This window comes from Elephas maximus, chromosome 9 (assembly GCF_024166365.1).
Source record: "Elephas maximus indicus isolate mEleMax1 chromosome 9, mEleMax1 primary haplotype, whole genome shotgun sequence".
Taxonomy (NCBI): domain Eukaryota; kingdom Metazoa; phylum Chordata; class Mammalia; order Proboscidea; family Elephantidae; genus Elephas; species Elephas maximus.
The window spans coordinates 112,560,066-112,581,000 of NC_064827.1; the positions used below are offsets into that span (position 1 = coordinate 112,560,066).

The 20,935-nt window shown below is 57.0% G+C and overlaps 1 protein-coding gene across 1 annotated transcript; it reads right to left on the minus strand.

Annotated features, from left to right (window-relative positions):
- Window positions 1-6,865: 6,865 nt before the first annotated feature.
- BARX1 (BARX homeobox 1) lies at window positions 6,866-10,134 on the minus strand. Its single transcript, XM_049895882.1, has 4 exons — window positions 9,746-10,134; window positions 7,607-7,898; window positions 7,437-7,521; window positions 6,866-7,031 (listed from the first exon to the last, which is right to left on the minus strand). Exons 1-4 carry the CDS (start codon window positions 9,969-9,971, stop codon window positions 6,867-6,869), a joined length of 768 nt encoding a protein of 255 aa, XP_049751839.1. The 5' UTR covers window positions 9,972-10,134; the 3' UTR covers window position 6,866.
- Window positions 10,135-20,935: the final 10,801 nt, after the last annotated feature.

Genomic DNA, 20,935 nt, shown 5'->3' on the forward strand with positions numbered 1-20,935 from the left:
GGCGCCGCCCCGGTGCACAGCTCAGCAAGCCCCGCTAATGCGTTTCGCATGGCGCGTCAGTCAAACGCCCTTCTAATGTCTTTAAAGCACGCAGAAAATTGCATCCTTATGAAAAAAAAAAAGAAAGAAAGAAAAAAACCCAAATTGCCTGGTGGAGGCGGAACTGCCGCGGGGCTCCGGCGACCGCGCGAGTTCAGAGGGGCAGGGCGGGCAGGAGGAGCCTATCTCGGAGTTCGCCACGCCGCTGGGCCGGACCCTCAAAGCCGTCTTCTCCCAGCCGCCTCCCGGGCAGCGCCTCGGCACACCTCCTCTCCTCCTTACCTAGCACCTTCCCGGTGCTCTCCTTACGTGTTCCAGCCACTCTGACCTTCCTCCCGCTCCTTTAAGACCAAGCCCATAACTGCCTCAGGACCTTTGCACTTGCTATGCCTGCTGTCTGGCATGTATTATAGCATGGCTGCTTTCTTCTTGTAGCTCGGGTCTCGATTTAAGAGTCAGTTCCTGAAGGAGACCCTTCCTGGCCACTGCTGACTAAAGTCCTCACCCCAGTCATTGCCTATCATCTGTTTTATTTTCTCCATGAAATCATCTTGTGGATCTAATAGTGGCTTCTTCGACTTCTATGGCCGCTTCCCATCCCAATGTAAGCTCCTTGAATTAGGGGCTGTATGCCCTATGCCTAGCACAGTGCCTGGCATACAGCAGAACTTTAATAAATAGTTGGTGAGTTAATAGACAGGGCACACGCCTGGTTACAGTGTGCATTCCAAGTAGCCTAGGTACCAGGATCTTGCCAAGGGCTTAGCCCAGAGTCCAGGGGCACTCAGTACGTTGACTCTGTCACCATTGTCACCTTTCTGCCCTGCCCACTGACCCGGCTTGAGGAGTCCCAGAAGGAGACTCATTCCTGGCAGGCTGTGGCTGTTCGGGATCATATGGTGCTTGACTCTTGGCTGTTTTCTCCATCTCGGGTGCCTCAAGTCGAACCTCAATGCTGCTAGGAGAGTGCAGACCCGCAGAGCCAAATTCAAATCCAAATGCTGCTGCTTACAGCTTTGTGATCTTGGGCAAGTTGCCTAACATCTCTGAGCTTTATCTTCTTCATCTGCAAAATGGGAATAGAAGTACCTATCTCACTGGGTTGTCATTGGATCAACGAGGTAATACTGAATGTCAAAGCTAAAGGGGCTGGTCCCAGTGCTGGGAACTGCCTGCCACACTCAATAAATGCTTGTTAAACGAATGGATTGCCTGAAGTGCTTGATAAATATCAGAGTCAGACACACCATCGTCTCCCATACCACAAAGAAAGAAAAATGTTGCCAATTAAACCATGACCCAATCCTTTTAAACCACCAGGAATTTCGATTTGATACTTCCTTAAAGGGCTTTTTAGGACATAGATTTTTAACAGAGATCACTATTGAGTTTACTTAACGAGAAAATGATCAGAGAAATGAATCAGCTAAGGTGTTCCTAAAACTTCTTTGAGGTCAGAATGCCACCGTTCATATCACGAACCCCGGTGTGGCCGCCCAAGCCCGGTTCCATCCCCACTACCCCCCCCCCCCCATTGCTTCAGTCTTTGCAGGAGAGGGGATGGTGTCTTCCCTGGGAAGGTCTCGCCTCACCCTCACCCCACCTCTCACCATCCCACCCTATCCCCTCCTCCCCAGGCTTCAGAGCTCTCAGTCTCACACGAAGGGATACCTGGCTCCTTCCCTCTGTCTAAGCGTTGGTGTATGAGAGGCTAGGGGCCTCCGCTGTCGAGCCCACTCATTGAAATGGCCTCCACAGTGGTACACCTGCCAGCCAGGGCCTACAGCACCTAGCACCCCAGCGCCACCTCACAGCCCTGTTACCAAACCAAACCAAACCCAGTGCTGTCGAGTTGATTCCGACTCATAGCGACCCTATAGGACAGAGTAGAACTCCCCCATAGAGTTTCCAAGGAGCGCCCGGCGGATTCGAACTGCCGACCCTTTGGTTAGCAGCCACTTAACCACTATGCCACCAGGGTTTCCAGCCCTGTTACACTCACCCGGATTTCAGAAAGACAAGCTCTCAAAATTGATGAAAGGCAGCAGTATTATTGTTGTTTGAACTATGGATTTGCGATCACACAGTAAGAGGCACCTCTGCAAGGTCTGGGAGGGCAAGGACTTTCCTTTGCGGGGCTTTCAGACCGCAGTCTTACTGAGGATAGAGGAGGACCCACTTCGGCTCCAGCACTCACTCTGAGTAGCCCAGGGACCAGGGGCTTGCTGAGAGCTTGGTCCGCAGCCGGGAGGACTCAATATGAATTGGACCCATTGCCCGTTGTCCCCTTTCTGGCAAGCCCACTAACCCAGGAGTGAGAAGTACCTGCAGTGTTACCTCTCAAAAGTGGGGGTGTGGGGGGGTGTTTGAAAAGGTCAGAAGTTCCCTCCAGCTCTGAGAACCCAGGCAGGATTGAAGGGGTGTGCCTCCCTGGCTGCAGGTGAAATCTTTGACCCTCCCCCTTAGCCCCAGTTTCAGCCCCTGGGGAAGTGGTGGGGGAGAAGGCCTTGGGGCACTGCTTCTGGGCCAGCTGGTCCACTCGCCCCACTCGGATGCAAACGGAGGTAGGATGGGGGATGTCCCTTGAGTTTCTCAGCGGTGGAGCTCCTTCTGGTGCTGTCACTTCTGGGGCAGGGGTTCTCTTCGAATGTAGAAACAAAGTCAGGCAAAGGGCAACTGAAAACTCGGTGCCTGGTTTCTCTCAGGACCCTTGAGCCCCGGACAGATGACCCTGGCAGTGGTGTTCACTTCTGGGTTGAGAAGGGGGCATTTTGGTTACTCCTAATCCTCCCAGCTACAGCTCCGTTACCCAGTCTGTGCAACTGACAGTTCCTCCCAGCTCCCAGAGTGCAAACCTCAGGCCTTGGCTGCTCGGTAAACGGGCAAAGGTGGATCCGGGGCCCACTCCCCCCTCCCCCCGCTCCCCCTTCCCCTCCCCCTTCCCCCGCTTCCACCCTTTGAGTTCACACCGGTGAACTTCCAGGAGCATCCAGAGCAGGAAAAGGAGTGAACCAGATCAACCTTTATTATTTTAAAACATGGGGCGGGAGGGGGAGGAGTTAGGGAGCCCCTCTCCTGGCTGAGCCCTGCCAAAGATCCTAGCCTTGCGGGGACTCTGCGTGGACCCCGCTGCGAATTGGAGGCTTCAAGACCGGTTGTCGCCCTCAGGCCAGCTGCGGCCAACCCTGTCCCTGCCGCCTACGGAGCACCTACTGGGTGCCCAGAAGAGCTGAGCACCGCCCAGAGCCGAACTCTCCCTCTCCCCCAGGACAGCATCTTCTCCCTCTCCCCCACGAGGAGAACGACTTGTTCAGGGGCACCCAGAGTCAGGATTCTATCCCCCGCCCCTCAGTGGGAGTGGGGGTTAGTCCAGGTTCCCCATCCCAGGGAATCCTTCTGGGTGTCCCTGGAGGGCTGAGGGGGTCTAGGAGCCAATCCTCCCCACTTCCGGTAGTCTCCAGAAGGCGCAAGCCACCGCAAACCCAGAACACTCAGCGCAAACTGTGAGCCCCAGCCGGTGCTCAGCCTCAGGTCGTCCCGGCCCTGCCTGTCCGCAGCGGAGCGCGAAGGTCCCTTAGGAGGATCGCTCCAGGCCGCACGCCCCCTGCTCGGAAAGCGCAGCCGCCCCGCCATCTCTAAGTTGTGTTTGCCAGAACCTCAGGAGGAGAAGAGACGTGGGCGGTGGGGTTAGAGAGGGGCACCTTCCCTCCCCACGCGTCTTTCGAGGCCCGGCCTAGAGGGAGGGGCGTGGTGGTGGCCGGGATGGGACCTCAACTCCCGGAGGACCGGGCGGGTAGGACGCAGAAAGGGCTCCTGGGAGCTCCTGGTCCCGGCGGGGTGAGGGCGTAGCTTGCGGCCGCTCTGGACTAGATGGGGTCCTTTTACCTACAGTCGCAGTTCTAGGGTGAGCGGTCCGCCAGGTTTCCAGAATCAGCTGCAAATTCTCTGCTTCCGCGCCTTTGCTTCTCCCGGGGAGCCGGGGGGGGGGGGGGAGGATCCAGAGCTTTCCTCAGGGCTTACAGGGACGCCTCCAAACAAGGAACCCGGGAGCTGGCCTGGAGGAAGGCGAGGCACGCAGCCCACTCCTCCTCCCAGGCCTGGGGTCTCGGCCTGCTGCGGTCGCTGCTTCCCCTCTCCTGCCAAGGAGTTTGGCGGCTTAAGCAGTGACCAAAACTCCACCCCTTCCACCCCGCCTACACTGGAATCCGGACCCCCTGGTTTGAGGCCCAGCTCCCCCACTGACTGGCTGCTGACCCCGGGACAGGAGTCCCCGTTATGTTCCCCATCTGTGCCTGGAGAGAACTGTACTCACTGAAATATCAGGCCCTTGTGCTCTGACGCTGGATTTACGGGAACCCCTTACCCCAACTCTGTTAAACCCTAGCCCTATGTGGCCGCTCGATCTAGTCCCCTGGGGTCGGGAGGGGGCTGCCTTGGGGAAATGCTGTGGAAGATAGACACAGAGCAATTTGCCCAAGGCCTGCATTCCCTAGATTTAGTAAAACTAATGGCTGGGATTGTGTCAGGTAGGGGGTAAGCATGCCCCTCCGCCCCTCTTCAATTGCCAAACCGATTAACAAAGGCCAGTCATTAGACAGACATAGTTTGGGATCTTAGTTCTTCCTTGCCTACCCCTGGGATCTAGAATAGTGACTGAAGTTATCGGACCTTTACTTTTCTTACTTTAGAAATGGAGAGGATTAAACGCAATCGTGTAAGTCACTTGGCTAGCCCAGCCTGGTGCAGGGAGGTTATGGAAGACCAGCTGATTGAGTGGATGGAGGGGTAACCCCAAGGGCCAGAAGGAATTAGGGGCACAGTGGCATACTGATGGTCATTCCTTCCAGCCTGCCCAGGGTCTTGCAAGTTTTCTTAGGCCCCTCAGGGGAGTGAACTGGGAGCTGTTTGCAAGGCTAAATTAAGAGCTGGTCTGGTAGTGCAGTGGTTAAGCGCTTGGCAGCTAAGGGAAAGATTACCAGCGGCTCTGCGGGAGAAAGGTGTGGCAATTTACTGCCTTGGAAACTCTCTGGGGGCTGTTCTACTCTGTCCTGTAGGCTGGCTATGAGTCGGAACCAACTCCGGGGCAACGGGTTTGGTTTGTTTGTTTTTTTCCACACAGAGAAGGTGGTGCTCCCGCTGCACTGAAGTGGCCTCTCACTAGCAGTCTTAAACCAAGGCTGGAGATGGGTGGGAAGATCAGCGGACACTTGAAAAAGAAGTAGCTGCAGCAGCCGCTGCCGGGGCAGGGCAATAATGGGTGGTTCTCACATTTGTAAACTCAAAGACTGCCTCTGAGCCCGGATGTTCCCGACTCTTGGGAGGACCTGGTTTCGAAGCCTGATCCTATCTGGATCTCTGCATGGTTAAGCTGTTTCCCTCCCTAAGCTTTAACCTGAAAAATGGTTATCTCTCCATCCTCATACCCTGGTCCTGGTCCCAATCGAAGTGCAAGCACAGGAATTCACAGGCGAGCTTCGAGCCCAGGCTGGAACAGAGAAAAGGCAACCGAGGCCTTCCCTGTGAGGAGGAAGCGCCTGCGTGCACGCACCACCAAGCTTCACCCCTCGAAGGGGACGCCCAGGGCCAGCCACGGCTCCGGCTCCGGGCAGTTTTGGGTCCTCTGCCTACACCAGCCTGGGTGTCCAACTAAAGCTTAAAGGCGTTGGGGGTGGGATGGGGCTGAGCAGAGGAGCCGTCAGCTGCCCTCACTGCCCCAGCCAGGGATTCAGCTGCCCACGGCGGCAGTCGTGCTTACATTCACCGCGGAAAACTGAAGGCTCTGGGACAGGCGCCGCCGCTGCAGGGACGTGCGGGCCGAGGTGTCACTCTGGTGACAGCCTCTGTGCCAATCTGGAGTCCTCGGTTTCCTGTCTGCATCATGAAGGGTTGGTGGAGACCGTCGCAAGGATCGTACAGTCGGTTCTTCAAGTGCCAGGAGACTAGCCCTGAAACGCGGAGGCGGCTCCCGGTCGAAGACTTCCCGTAGCGAGCTCCGCTAGAGGCCTGGCTGCCCGCGCCTCCCGCTCCTTTTGGCAACCCCTGTGCGGCCGGGCTGCTACCGCCGGCAGCGCCTGGGGCTGGGAAGGAGAAGAGGTTCTGACTCGCCCCTTCGCCCAGGATGGAAGCGATTACTAGCAGGCCGAGGCCGATGCCGCAGCAGCTGGGAGCCCGCCGTGCCTAGCCTGCGCCTCGTGGAGCAGGGTAGCTCGCACTGCCGGGGTATAGGAAGCTTTAAAAAGCAACCACAGCCGCCTCTCCCTCTCTTCCCGCCCGCTCGCGGATCCAGAAACTGCTGCACCAATCCCCACTGTGTCATAAAATATTTTATTGGAAAAAAAGTCACCGTCTTCGAAAGAGAGGGGGTAGGGGGCCCCGGCGACGTCGAGGACTCGGGGCTGAGCTACCGGGCTGTCCCGGGCGCCGTCTCGGGCCGTGGTGGCCTCCGCCGGGCCGCGAGATCCCCAACACGCGGGAGCGGGTGTGTGACCTGGCGGCATCTGGCGCCAGGAGGGCCGGCCCGAGGCGGGGTGGGGTGAGGAGCGGGGCGTGGGTACGCGTGGAGGCCCGGGCCCCTCCGGGTAGCGAGCGGAGGAGAAAAGCTTCCGCCGCCCTGGGCACCGAGTCTCCTAGGCGAGGGCCAGGAGCTCGCTGGGGCCTGGGTTTGGCTTCAGGATCTTGTCTCCTTCCTCGTTTGGCCCCAATTGTCCGCATTCAAGGTAATAAAACATTTGGAAGCACACGACGTGGAGGTGGCAGGGCCGGCTCGCTGCTTCCCGCGGACTGAGGGCCACGGGCGGCGCGGGGATCCCGGCTCCACACTGCCGCGCTCAGTCATCGCGGCTCCTGTCGTTGAGCTTGCCCGGCGCCTCCGCCGGCTTCTCCGCCTCCTTGGCGCGCTCCTGCTCCGTGAGCTGCTCGCTCGTGGGGATGGAGTTCTTCTTGGGCCGCCCCTTCGGCTTTGTCGGGGACTCCAGGCCGCCGCCCTGCAGCACCTGAGAAGGGGGACAGCAGGCACCGCAGTGAGCCGGACCCGGGGACCACCTCGTCCTGCGTCCAGGCAGGCCGCAGAGCCCAACGAGGCCATCCCAGGCTGCATTCAGTCTGGGGAAAAACGGTGGCCATTTTCTGAGCGCTGCTGGGGACAGGCTTGGAGAGCCTGAGGACAGGTTCAAGGCCGCCAGGAGACCTGAGGGTGCATCGGGGCAGGAAGGAATGTAGGCTCCCTTAGGGCACCTGGACAGTCAAGAGGGTCCCCATGGGTACCAGGCACCAAAGAATCAGAATTGGGCAGAAGCCCCCACTGGAGTGTGGGGGAGGACAGAGGAAGATCAGGTCCGCAAGGCACAAGGGCATGGTCGGGAAACTGAGGGCGCCGGAAGCCAGGGGAGCACACTCACTATTTTCTTCCACTTCATCCTTCGATTCTGATACCACGTCTTCACCTGCAACTGGCTCAGGCCCAGGGACTCAGCGAGATCTATTCTGCGAACCAGCAGGGCGCACCCTCAGCAGAGCGGGAAGCACCCCCACCCACCGCCTGCTTTGCCCCAGCCTGGCCCCGCGCTACCTGTCAGGCGTGGAGAGGTACTTCTGCTTCTCGAAACGTTTCTCCAGGCCCATCAGCTGCAACTCGGTGAATACAGTGCGGCTCCGGCGTCCCTTCTTGGCCTTGGCACCCGGCTCCCCTGGGCCCGGCGCCTCCAGCTTCCCGCGGAGCTGCAGTTCCAGCGGCAGGTGCGGCGTGCCCGCAGCACTGGGCAGCCCAGGCCCTGCGGCCAGCAGTGCTGACCCTAGCCCGGAACAGCTGAGTGGCGCCAGAGGGAACTTGAACACAGCAGCTTGCTCGGCCTTCAGGACGGCTGTGGCGGGGAGAGAGTGGAGAGCCCAGTGAGCTGTGTCCTTGGGCCCGGCTGTGTTCCCCGGCAGGTCTGGGGCCCCAGCACAATGTGCGAGGCCACCCCATGTTCTTCATGTCAGGGGTGCCAAGCCTTCGTGCTTGGCCGCAGGCCCTAAGATTTGCATCACCCACTGGGGGTAACCCTCCTCAACACCAGTGCCCGGAATTTAGGAAGGGAGACCAACCCCAACCTGTGCTCTGCCATCCCTTCCCCATAACCCTGCTGCCTCTGAGATTTCTGGGTTATCAAAGAACAATTTTGCAACTCTGAGAAGAGCAGTGTGTGTCTTTGTGGAAAAAAGAAACCAAGAAGAAACAGCAAGTGAGGTAGGAAGATGAAGCATTTGCCTTAACCAAATCAGCATTTCTGCTTTCAGGAAGGAAAAAAAAAAAAAAAAACAGTGGAGTGTGTACATCTGTTATTCTGTGTGTGGCAGCCACTTGGAGGGCCAGGTTGTCAGCAGGGGTGGGATGGTAGCTTCCCATCAAGTCCAAAGGACTCTGTGAATTGGGAAACTGTTGTTCTCATTTTCTGTGTTCAGACTCTTCCCTGTTAAGAAGTTTCCATAGTTTCTTTAGTCCTAAAATGATTTATATTTTGCCTAGTTCAAATGAATTATTAGCAACGGAGCAGCTGGAGGTGAAAGGCAGCCCAGAGGCTGCGTCAAAGCTGAACTTAGAACGAACAAACTGGCCCTGTTGCCCTGCTCAAGCCCAGCACGCGGGCTGGAAAGTCACAGGGGGCCACAAGAGGCTTGTGGGCCTAGCGTCGCTGCTATTGCATAGGAGGCCTCCCTTCCACAGGCATCTCACCAGGGGCTCTGTCCCTGGCCCCACTGGAGTTGGCAAAGGCTGAGAATGGATGTCGGCAAGGTGGTGGTGGGGAATGTGGAAGAGACATGTGGGAATGGGGGGTTGTTAGTAGGGAAGGTGGGAGAAATGTGGCAGACCCACCCCAGGGAGAAAGAGACCAACTTAAGCGCTGGAAAGAGAGACAAGGAAAGGCAACGTAGTGGAGAGGGTGCCAGCAGGGCAGAGCAGGCCTAAAGAAGAGAAACAGCAGAAGGAGAAAAAGTCTGAGCAGACAGCTCACGCTTCTCCAAGGCCTGGCCGACCTGGAAGTGGAAGGGCCAGGCTGGCCAAGGCTCACACTCCAGGCCTCCTGTCCCCAGGCAAGGCTCAGGCAGGGTGCTCTGTGAAGCCCAGGCCGCATTTGTTTGTCGCAGCCGGGAATGCCACACCAGGAGTGCACTGGGCTCTGCGAGGCTCCAAGAAGGCTGGGACCAGCGTCAGCCTCCAGCACTCGGAGACCCGCGTCTCTTCTCTAAGATACCAGCTTCCTCGCCTTGGTCAGTCGCGACCACTCCGAGCCAGCCCTCTGGGTGAAAACCCAGGCGCCGGCGGCCTGAGATCGCTTGGGCCGGCCAGTGGTCGTCAGCCTGAAGCCCAAGCGAGGGCGAGACCCGGCATCCAGGAGGGAGTCTGCCTTGCGCCTGCGATGGGGATGGAGGGCTCCAGTTCCTGGGCCCTGACCCCTCCTGGGTTGGAGGCCTCAGTGCCAGCTGTGAGGAGGCAGCACGCAAAGAACATCGTCCCCGGCCCGACCCTCTGGCCCGAGGCCTGGTTTCTGCTCCACCAGGCGAATGGCCCCTCCGCTTCCCGGCCAGAGCGCACCGAGAGGGGTTTTGGGGACTGCACGCCCAGAGCTGGTTCCGTTGGCAGCGCGGGCATTCGGAGAGTGGTGGTGGGGGGGTCCCGGCGCGCCCTCCGCCGAGTCCCGCCCGCGGCCCTCCGCCAGCGCTCACGTACCCAGGTGGCTGTGGAAGGGCCGGGCCGCCAGCAGCGCCTGCACGCCGAACTTGAGCAGCTCGCCCGCGGCGGCAGCCGCGGCGGCGGTGGGCGCAGCGCCCTTGGGCCCGGGCGGCTCGGTGAGGATCTCCTCGATCATGAAGCTGCGGTAACGGTGTGGCCGGTGGTCCGCACAGCCCTCGGCCGGGCCGTAGAGCGCGGCGCCAGGCTCCCCCGGCCGCTGCATCTCGGCGCCCGCGGCGGAGACTGCTTGGCGGCGGCTCGACTCGTGGAGCGGCGGGGCCCGCGCGGGGCTCTAGGCCGGCCCGCAGCTCGCGGCCGCCGGCGGGCGCCGGCTCATGCCCCCTCCCCCGCCGGCCAGGCGGAGCGCAGGGCGCGGGCGGGGGCGCGAGCAGGGCTCGGCGGGTCGGACCCCCGGACTGCGCCCCCGCCCCGCGCCGCCGCGCCTCTTGCCCGGCCCGGCCCGCGTCACCGCTCCGCCCCGCGCGGCCCGGCTCCCCGCCCACCCCGCCCCGCCCCACGCCGCCGGCCCGGGACGTCTGAGCCCTAGAAGGGAGGGAGAGTGGGAGGGAGAGTGGAAGGGAGAGTGGGAGCGCGCCCGCGAGGGAGGGGGCAGGCGAACAGAGCCCGGGAGAGGCCGTGTGAAGCGCAGGCAGCTCTCCCAGGAAGGAGGGATGCGAGAGCGCTCGGAAAGATAGACAAGCCGTGCGGACAGACAGACGCCTGGGAGAGACCCGAAGAGCTCGGAGGACCGCAGAGATGGGAGACAGAGGGACGAAGAGCGAGGTGAGAGAAGTGGCCAGAGGGAGACAATGAGGTCCCCACGAGAGACAAGGCAGGGATTCTGAGGGTGCTAGGGACGTCAAGACAGACACAGAGAGAGACAGAGATAGAGAGAAAAAGTGAGAGAAGGCGAGAGTCAGCCGGCAGCTACAGAGGCAGGCAGTAGAGCCAGACACGAAGGAGAGGACAGTAAAGAGAGGGGACAACAGATGGGCAGCGGCCTAGTCAGGGGTTAGGGAGCCCCGGAGAGTCGGGAGGAGGAGGCCAAAGGTCTCACAGCCCACTGAGGCAGGAGGTGGCCATGAGGTGTACAGCCCTTCCTGCCAGGGCACAGGAGCTACCCCTGGGCTGGGGGCAAGGAGGCTGCCTCAAAAAGCTGCAGCCACACCTGTGCACCCCCGCCTCGGTTTACCACTCACATCCTCACTCCATCTTCAAGCAATCCTGAGATGGATATGTTCTCCAATCTGTATTTGCTTGAATTGCCCAGTTACACTTGAATACAGCTGCCTCCATGGAAAATCCAGGACACTGTGGGGGTAGGGCTATGTTCCCTGGTTAGAGGAAGAAAGTGATACCAGGAGAAAGCAAGGCTGCAGCCTCACCTTTCCCAAACTTTCTCAAGCATCTGAGGAAGTGGGTACTGGCTGGAACTAGGCAGGGGGGCACAGGGTGTGCTGGGAATCTGGGGACTAAACTCTGTTGTGACCTGGCCCTCTGGGCTTCAAAGTCCTCCAAGTGATTGAGAAAGGCAGCTACACCTTCTCTAGCTCCTCCTCCTCTCCACCTTTACAAGAACATAAGCCCCAGGTCCTGTGGTGAAGAATGCCTAGTTTCTTATTTCTGGCCCTGCCTTCCCTGGGCTGAATTGTCCTGGCCTGACCAAGGAGATGATGACACTTAGCTCCAGGAAGACTGTGAGGACTGGGTGGGGGAAGTCAGGCATCTAGGGACTTGAAGGGTATTTTTTTTTTGATGGGGGGGGCAGGAGTGCTTCCAGGCAAGGAGGGATGGGGTGAAATCAGGAGTGGATGAGTGTCTGAAGGAGGCTGGGGAAGGGGTGCTTGCCCTGCCCCTCCCTTCCAGAGACTTAGAGTCCTATCACTCATCCCCTTCCACTGCTGCTAGCCAGTACCTGGTCTATAACTGGAGACCACTTCCTGGGCCACTTTGCTTCCCTATGTGAACTGCTGGGGCCTCAGTCTTCACCTCTGGGAAATAGGGTTTACCATACGCACTGCCCTGGCCCTCCCAAGCTGCTGGAGTTTCTCTAGCTCCAGCTGCTGGCAGTGGGGCCTTAAGGTTGGCCCTAGGCCCCCTGGCATCTGCACGGGCCCTGTGGGGTCTAGGAGATGGCTGAGACTCTTTGTCTATAGGGGCTGGGATGGGGAACATAGAGCACCCTTGAAAAGGAAATGTCTTTCTAGAGGCTTTGGCAAGACTCAAAAGCTAAGAGCTCCACTGGCTCAGGCCCCAGTCATTGCAGCCCCCATTGTGTTGTGTGGCTGCAGCCAGCGGCTGCCCCTTTCTGAACCTCAGAGTTGTCATCAAGATTGAAAGAAGGTGGCCTTGGTGACCTCCAGTTGCTTCAGGCTCCTCAGGTGGGTGGTTCTTAGTCAAATGGGTCTTCAGAAGGAGGTGCAGGCCCACAGACTTGGTATTAATCCATCCTGAGCAGGCCCTTAGTTAGAGATGGAGAAAAGATGGGGCTATGCCCATCCCTGTTGGCCCAGCAGCCACCCCAACCTCACACAGAGCAAATGGAGAAAATCAAGCCTCTCCTGGAGGCCTGGGCAGACCAGCTGGGGCCCCTCCCCACTCTTAGGCTCTAAAGAGCCCTTGCCTGGAAGGATGCTTGGGTATCACTTAGTCCAACTGATGGGGAAACTGACGCCCAGCAAGAGGAAAGGACTGGTCCATGACCAAGGTGAGTAAGGTTGGATCCTATTTTTCAGTTGCTCCCTACACCTATCAGGCCCTTCTTCCTGGCCTTCTCTCTCATCCCCATCCCCCAATCAGGGTCCACTACCCGCCTTCTCTGCTTTCCTGCTCACTCCCTACCTGGCCTCAAGCAGGGCCTGGTGAGCCTCAGCTTCCATACCCACCCTCAGGAACCCACTTTAACCCCTGTCAACCTCTTAGGGTAGCTCTGTGATCAGGCTGGGAGATGCAGTCGTTTTCAGGATTGGAGGGCTCCCTTCTAGATTTGGGGGAATCAGAGGACTGGTGTAGGCCAGCCCCCACCCTATTTCACAGGTGTTGAGGTGGCAGAGCGGGAACTCGGGCCAGTTCCTTGGACAGCAGCCAGAGCTATTTCCCTGGAGGACCAGCTCAAGCCCCCGGGGGCGGGAAGGGGGGTGGGCAGGAGCAAGGCCCTGAGGGCTCCCTGGGAAATGCCCTCCGTGGCGGGAGCGTATTCTGAGGCTGTGGCTGGAGGGGAGTGAAGGGGAGAACCAGGCCCCCAGCCTCGTCCCGCCCCCAAGGCCCTCCCCTTCGGCGGGTCGGCCTCTGCCCCACCCCTACCCTGTCCCAGCTTTGATCCCGATGTTGTTTCCTCGCCGCCCGACTCTAAAGTAAACCGGCAGATAAACCCCTTTCGGGCGAAAAATACACACAAACAGCGATGGGGTCCTCCTCTCTCTGGAATTGCAGCCTTGGAGCCAGCCGGAAAAGTGTTTACAGAGAACAGGGTCTCTCCCTTTCCCGTTGGGGACACTGAAGCCCAGAAAAGAGAAGACACCGCGCTGGCGGCGGAGGAGCTAAGTCCCTCGGGCCTCTGGCCCTCCAGCGGCTGTGGGGCCCCAAGCCCCTACCCCAGGGCGCAGCCGCTGGGCTCGACGCCTGGGACTGGGCCAGGGCCGTCTCAGTCGGCGCTTCGAAAATCCCGGAAACCATCCGCTCGCGGCGGATGGAAAAGGTGACATCAGCGCCCGAGGCCCAGCTGCCCTCCCTTCCGCGGTGGTGCGGGTGAGGGGCTCCGGGCTGCAGTGGGGGGATCTTGCCGCCGTCCCGACGCCAGGATGCGGTGGTGGTGTTGGGGAGGGGGGCTATGGTGCGCAGAACCAACCCCTTCCGCACCATTGCTCTGCCGTTCAGACTTCACCCGCCAAGGTAGAGGCGGCTGCGCGAGGAGAGGTGGCTGCTGGTGGAGAGAGGGTTTACCTCTACCCCAGAACCGAAAACCCTTTAGCACCCTTGTGAGTTAGGAAAATGTCGGTTCCAGGCCTCCCTACCCCCCCTTCCAAACCAAACCTCCTCCCTCCTCTAGGTGCCTCCTAGATACGATTTCTGGAGCCGCTACCGGCCACAGGGGTCTCGGAACCATTGCACAAATGGGGAAGCTTAGGTCCGGAAATGGGCAAACCTTGTTCAAAGTCGGTGGGCAGAGTCTGGGCGATTTGGCATTTCCTGGAGTTCAAGTTGGCCTCGGGCCGTTTGTGGCATCTTCTTTCACAGTTGCCCACGATTTTTAAAAGATAGTGGCCTCCTGGGGTTTGTGTCTAATGCGGTTAAACGAAGGTGAGGGCAGGGATGGGGTGGGGGGAGGATTCTACAGAATGTTAGTTCACCTCTGGCCAGAGTCTCTGGAGCAGACGCCTGGGAGAGGTCCCAGACCCTCCCCCACTTGACAGACGGGGAAACCGAGTCCCGAGGGGGCCAGCCCCGCTTGTGCTGCCCTGGCCTCTGCCTCGCCGAAGCCTGTGATCCGCCTCAAGCACCACGGCGTGGCGGCCAACAGCACGGACCCGGGCTTCTCCTTGCGTCCGCACTCGGCCTCATCCCCAGGACGCGTTTGCAGCGTCCGCCAGCGCCCGCAATAAGCTCGCTTCTTCTCCTTGCTCTCTGCTTTCTCTAAGCCGTCTTTGCTGATTGCCCCCCGGCCATCCCCACCCAGGGCGGCCCGGCGCAAAGCGGGCTTAGGCTGCAGGTGGCTGGTGCGTGGCAATCAAGCCTGACCGTGCCCGGGCAAGCATTGGTGCGGGATCCGAGACTAAAGACTGTGCCCTGTCCTCAATCCAGTCCCCTGCGCTGACAGATCGCCGTCTCCCGCGGGGACCGCCGAGTCACTTTCTCGTTTTTGAAATGGATCTCTTTGCGACGCTTTCCTTTAGGAAAACTTCGAAATCCTCTTCCCCAAGGGCCAGTATGGGGGTGTCCCGCATGAGGGATGCTGAATCGTTACGTCGCAAAAAGATGCATCCAGAAGCCGGCCTAGTCGGAGCTCGGCATTGTTTGGTGCCAGCGTGCACTTTGGTTTTGAAGCATTTCAAACCCCTCTGAGCTCTGGAGTTGAATAGCGTTTGGAGTGACAACGTCTTAGACACGTCCTGCTTTCTCTTTCCTTCATGTTCCTTTTCTTGAATTTACAAATTTGTTCCTTTGGATTTGGCTCGTTTGTTTTTGTTTTAGAAATTGGTTTTCTAATTTTTATTTTTCAAAAAATTTTAACTTCTGGTTTTCTTTGGCAATATGAGTTTAAATGGGTAGGTCGATAGGCGGTCTGATAGCTGGCTCTTGCGACCCAACGAGTTCCGGATTTTGGCCCCACCCGGGGACCCAGGGCAAACCTCCTGGACCAAGCGCAGGCCGTGGGCACCCGGGCCCCGCTCAGATCCTCCGAGACCCACTGTGCGGGTCTCTACTCCCTCCCATCCTTGGCCCTGGCCCGGAGTCGGGTCGTGCGAACCAGCGACGCCGTAGTGATCACACACTAAGCCGGGATGTGCTTGCCGCCCGGCGCCCTGGCACGGTGGGACCTCGCAGCGTGGGAAACCTGGATTTGCTGGGCGCAGACCTCGAGGACGGTGCAGGCGATCCCGGGTAAACACTTGGTGCGGAGCTCCCTCCCAGCCGGCCGAGCGGAGCCAGGGACTCCAGACAGCCGCCGCACAGGGGCCCTTCTAGAATGTGCCCTGCGCGGTGGGAGCCGTGGGCCACTCACGCCAGGCGCCGAATTTTAGCGTCGGATTTTGACTTATGCTAGTCCTCCCGCCTGCCTGAGGTCTAGGGGACCCCAATCCCGGCTCGGAGCCTCCCTGGGCCCTAGGGTAGAGTGAGGGCACGGCACGGATCACTTCACGGGGTTACCTGGTGCCACCCAACTCTGACGGCCCCGCGGCAGGTGCTAGGACCCGGCTGGCTACCGCACCCACGCACCCAGCTAGGGTGCCAACCTGGGCCTCCTCCTCCGCTGAGAGCCACCGTGGCGCCCAGGTCACTGCCCTCCCAAAGCCACTAGTTGGCACCATGAGGAGCTTCCAGAACGCTGCGGAAAAACCAGAGGCCCCAGTGACTGGAGGCCGGGTCACTTGACCGGAAACATTGGCCAGGCGCTGCATCAAATCGGCTCACGCTTTGCTTGCCTTTGTCTTTTGCCTTCTTTATTTGCTTCTCTCTCTCCTCCTTCCCTCCATCTATTTTCGCTTCCCCTTTCTTCTATTTTTCTTCTCCTCTTCTTTCCCTTCTCCCCCCCATCCTCCACTTTCTTCTCTTCTGCCTCCTGCTCCTCTCCCTCCTCTCTCACCCTCCCTTTCTGTTCCCCTCCTCTTTTCGATGTTTCTTTTAATCGATGTTTCTTTTAATCGGAACAGCCAAGCCACAGTTCTGTCCTCCTAGTAAGAAAGGGAAGGGCTTTTACAGTTACTGTGCCCACCAGTGCAAAATATTCCCTGGCCTCACCACATACGCCGGGCTTGTGAGCCTCTGCAGCCTGGGCATGTGAGCCAGGGATCTCCTTCCAGCCAGTAGGACAACCTGGGGAGCCACCCCAGATTAGGCAGAGGTCTCTGCCCTGCCCCCCTCAGCCGTATGACTGGGGACACAATACCTCCCCCAGAGTGTCTCCCTGCAGCTCAGAGGTCACATGCAAGTAAGGATTCACCCTGTATCTCTCCTCCATGACACAGGGCAACACTGTGGCATAAGCCCTGCCTCCTCCCGGGGATGGGAGGAGGTGTTAGGGGGTCAGAGACTGGCCTCTGCCCAACCCCCAGCAGCACATCCTATTGGGTGCCTGCAGGCCCTTGGGAGTTTGGCAGACAGCTGGCATGATGCTTATTATAGGCAAGCTCTCTGGAGCCTTGAGGGGACAGAGAGGCAGCCACAGCTGCTCCAACCCTCAGAAGCTGGGCCAGGACCAGCCTCTGGTACCCGGGCTCCTGGCCAGTCCCTCCTCCCTCCTGCTGGCTTGAACAGATTAGAGATGACCTAGGGGTTGGGGACAGGAGCCTGGACTTTCCTGGACTGCCCCTTCCTTGGCCACATCACACCTGTGCTTCCTTCACTGCCTCGTCCCTGCTCTGGGTGCCAGGAGTGAGCTCAGAGGCTTGGCTTGCAGATGCCCGTGCAAAAGAGCACACAGGGGCCCTGTGATGGGGCCAGGGCCAGGCCTGTTTCTGTCACTGTCCTTGGGCACAACCATTCCCCTGTTCAAGCCTCAGTTTCCCTAAGTGCCAAAATGGGAGAGGATGAAGTAGATGAAAGTCTCTCCTTGTCAGTTTTAGTAGTCTACATTAGGGGCTGCCAAACTTTTTCTGTAAAGGACCAAATAGTAAATGTTTCAGGCTTTGTGGTCCATACGGTCTCTGTTGCAGCTGCTTCACTCTGCCATGGTAGCATGAAAACAGCCATAGACGATATGCAAACAAGTGATATGACTGTGTTCCAATAAAACTTCATTTATGAACACTCAAATTTGAACTTCATATAATTCTCACATCAGAAAATATTATTCTTTTTTTTTTCAACCATTTAAAAATGTAAAAAGCATTCTTAGCTCATGGACCCTACAAAAACAGGTAGTAGGCTGAATTTGGCCTGTGAGCCACAATTTGCCAATTTCTGATCTAGATTTAGTTCTGACTGCATAAATATATTCACTTCCATATCAGAAGTGTTACCTAAAAAAATTAAGGTTTTTTTTTTTGTTGTTTTGTTTCATGAAAGGTCCTATTAGTTTTTGGCCCTTAGAAATATAGAATCACCTGGTTGGTTCATTTCTTACCCCATGTCTGAACTCTCAACAATTTAGGATTTTCATGCTACTAATATTAAATCCAGAAACGCTGGTGGCACAGTGGTTAAGAGCTACAGCTGCTAGCCAAAAGGTCAGCAGTTTGAATCCACCAGGTGCTCCTTGGAAACTCTATGGGGCAATTCTACTCCATCCTATAGGGTCGTTATGAGTCGGAATCGACTCAACAGCAGTGGGTTGTTTTTTTTTTTAATATTATACCCAGGCCCTAGGCTGAACACTTTGCAATCATTATCTTATTTAATCTTCACAACAGTGTGTGGAGTAGGTATCATACCCCTACTTTCCAGATGACACCAAAGGAGAAATGGCTCTTTGCATACCCTCAGTGATGGGTCCCTCACCCCCTACAGTGGCAGCCTAGGCCATTTTGATTGCCTTGACCCCTAACAGACTGAAGGCCAACTCCTCAAGAGAACCCAAACTTCTAAATGGTCAGTGCCCTGAGACAGCAGCCCCACCAGGGCTAGAAGGCCATTGCCAGTGTCAGTACTTCCTCCTGGCCCAGTCTTTTCCCATCTTTTGTCAAGTTCACCTACATCCTCTCTAGCTGTTGAAATAAGGATGGACAAGGGGACTGTGGCCTTGACCTTTCAGGAGTTTCCCAAGCCCTGAGCCTTTGCAGGCCAAATTCTGTACTGTTGGGAGGGCACCTTTAGCTGCCAAGTGACAAATACTGCAAGAAATAGACAGAGGGAAAGAATGTGACAGAAAAGTAACTATTATGAATGTGTTCCTTGCTTACAGTGTTTCCAGGAAATCAGGCTTCTCCAGAAGTCTCGTCCTCCCCCACCCCATCTGTCTCTTTAATGGCTCTTGCGCCCTCTGCTGGTCAGGCTGAGTCTCTAACCAGTCAATCTTTCCTCTTTAAAAGGAAAAACAATACCACCTTTCCTCTCTCATGTGCCAGACTCCTTGATACAAAGAAAAAGGCATTCTGTCTGCCCTCAGGCAGTGCAGTTTGATTGTGAAGAGAGACAGGGCTGTTCACAACTGTGGACATGAACAAGGAGCATAGAAACAGTGGACAGCGCTGACCGGGAGGGCTGCCCAGAGGTGATGTACCTGCTGGGTGCACCAAGTCTCAAGGGACAAGCAGATGCCAGTCAGCCACGTCTTCTTTTGTTGGGTGTTAATGCTCGAACACATGGGCAGGCCAGGGCATTTTGGGTTTCAAATGTTTGAATCTTTTGATGCCCACTGCAGCTGGCCTCCGGAGACATAGCAAACCTGAGGTCTAAGGCCCGTGGGAAACCTCCTGACTGCTGCAACTGAGACAGTTATGGGTTCCATTGCCCATACCTCGAGCTGGAATAATCCTAGTAGCCATTGAGGAGCACATTCTCTGTACTGGACATTATGCTGACCCCTTTCTATTATCTCATTTAATCTCACATCTTTCGCTCCAGAGGTTGACGTTTTTTCTTTAATTTACAAATGAAGAAATGAGGCACGCAAGGGTGACCTTACTGCCCAAGTGGCAGAGTGGGGACTTGAACCAGTGCTTCCTCCATAGCACCACAGGGGTCTTTCTGGGGTCCTCCACATTTTGACTTAACCCCCATTTTCTCTCTCCAGCCCTGAGTTGCTGCTGGGTTTCAGACCTGTAGATTGGGCTTCCCAAAGTCCACCTCCAGCCAGTGTGCACAGGTACGCCCCACCCACCACATCTGGGCTCATGATCTCCCTCATCTCCCTCCTCTCCCTGAACTGCTCCTGGCCCAGATGCCTGTGCTGGTGCAGATGTGGCTGGGATCCTGAGAGGCAGACCCACTCCCCACCTGGGCACACACAGAAGACAGGGTGTCTCCACTCAGAGAGCAGGAGATGCTGTGGGCTCAAGTCTGGTTCAGGACACCCCTGTGCACTGGGCCCCTTCCACGTGCCGACCGCTCCTCCTCCAGTGGTGCAAGACAGACCAGCCGCATCCCAGTGCAGCTCAGTCTAGGAGAGCAGATGGGCAAGGAAAGAGGGCAATCAATCGTGGTGGCTTCGGGAAGGACAGGCTGTGCTCAGAACCAAAAGGAGGGGGCTTTGGGAGCCAGGAAGCCTGGGGAAGAGCGCCCAGCTGAATCTGGCCAGATGAGTGGGTATCCAAGTGTGGGAGGCAGATATGAGGATTCCGAGGGGCACCATTTGCCAGGGCTGGAAAGCCCTCTGGAGTGCTGAGCTATGAGTAGGGCTCAAAGCCCTTTGAGAGCTCTGGGCAGGTGGCTACTTTGAAACTGAAAGGCCTGACCCAGAAACAAGGCTTGTTGCCAGTGCTTTTGCATTTGATGGTTCTCACAGCAGCCTGTTCTCAGCCAGAGAATTATAATCATATTCTCTTGCAGAGCATAGAGACAGCTGTGGGGGGCCCTGGGGAAAAACTTCAAGACATTGTGTTGTAACCACATAATCAGGACTGCCATTTGCAGATGACATAACTCCGGAGGATATCATTGACTATGAATGACACCTCCTGATTGTACAGTGCACAACCCACACTGCTGTGTCCAGCAGTCCTGCCAATTACTTCTTTCTGTCCTCATAGAGCCAAATGGTGCTAAAGAGACTTACCATTGTTTTAAGTTGTCAAGTTCTGTAAGCCCCTTTCCCAGATGATAATCTATAGGTTGAAATGAGGGACGAAAACATATCCTATCTTCACACTTCCTGTTAAAAACCTTCCTTAATTTAGAAATCTACTGGCATGCTGTTTTATGTTTTTGTTACAGATTAGAGCAAAATACTTTGAGTAAGGTGTGGTAGGCAGAATTCTAATATCACCCCCTGGTATACATGTCCTGTATAATCCGTCTCCTGAATGTGGAGAGGACCTGTGAATATGACAGCTACCACGCCTATGATTATGTGATCTTATATGGCAAAAGGGATTCTGCAAATGTAAAGTCCCTAATTGATTGACTGAGGAGCCCTGGTGGCACAGTGGTTAAAGTGCTTGGCTGCTAACTGAAAGGTCGGTGGTTCGAACCCACGAGCTGCTCCGGGGGAGAAGGATGTGGCAGTCTGCTTCTGTAAACATTACAACCTTGGAAATTCTATGAGGCAGTTCTACTCTGTCCTTTAGAATCACTATGAGCTGGAATATACTCGATGACCACGAGTAATGGGTAATTGGTTGACTTTCAAAAGGGACATTATTCCGGGTGGGTCTGACCTAACCAGATAAGCCCTTTAAAGGAGGACCTGGGGCCCTCCCTGAGTTCAGAGAGATCCTCCTACCACCTGAAGAAGAAGCTGACAGGTTGTGAGAGGGTCTATGGAAGGGGTCATGTGGTCAGGGACTATGAGCAGCCTCTAGGAGCTGAGAGTAAGGAATTCTGCCAATAACCTGTGGGAATTTGGCAGAATCTGGCCAGCACGTGGTTGGC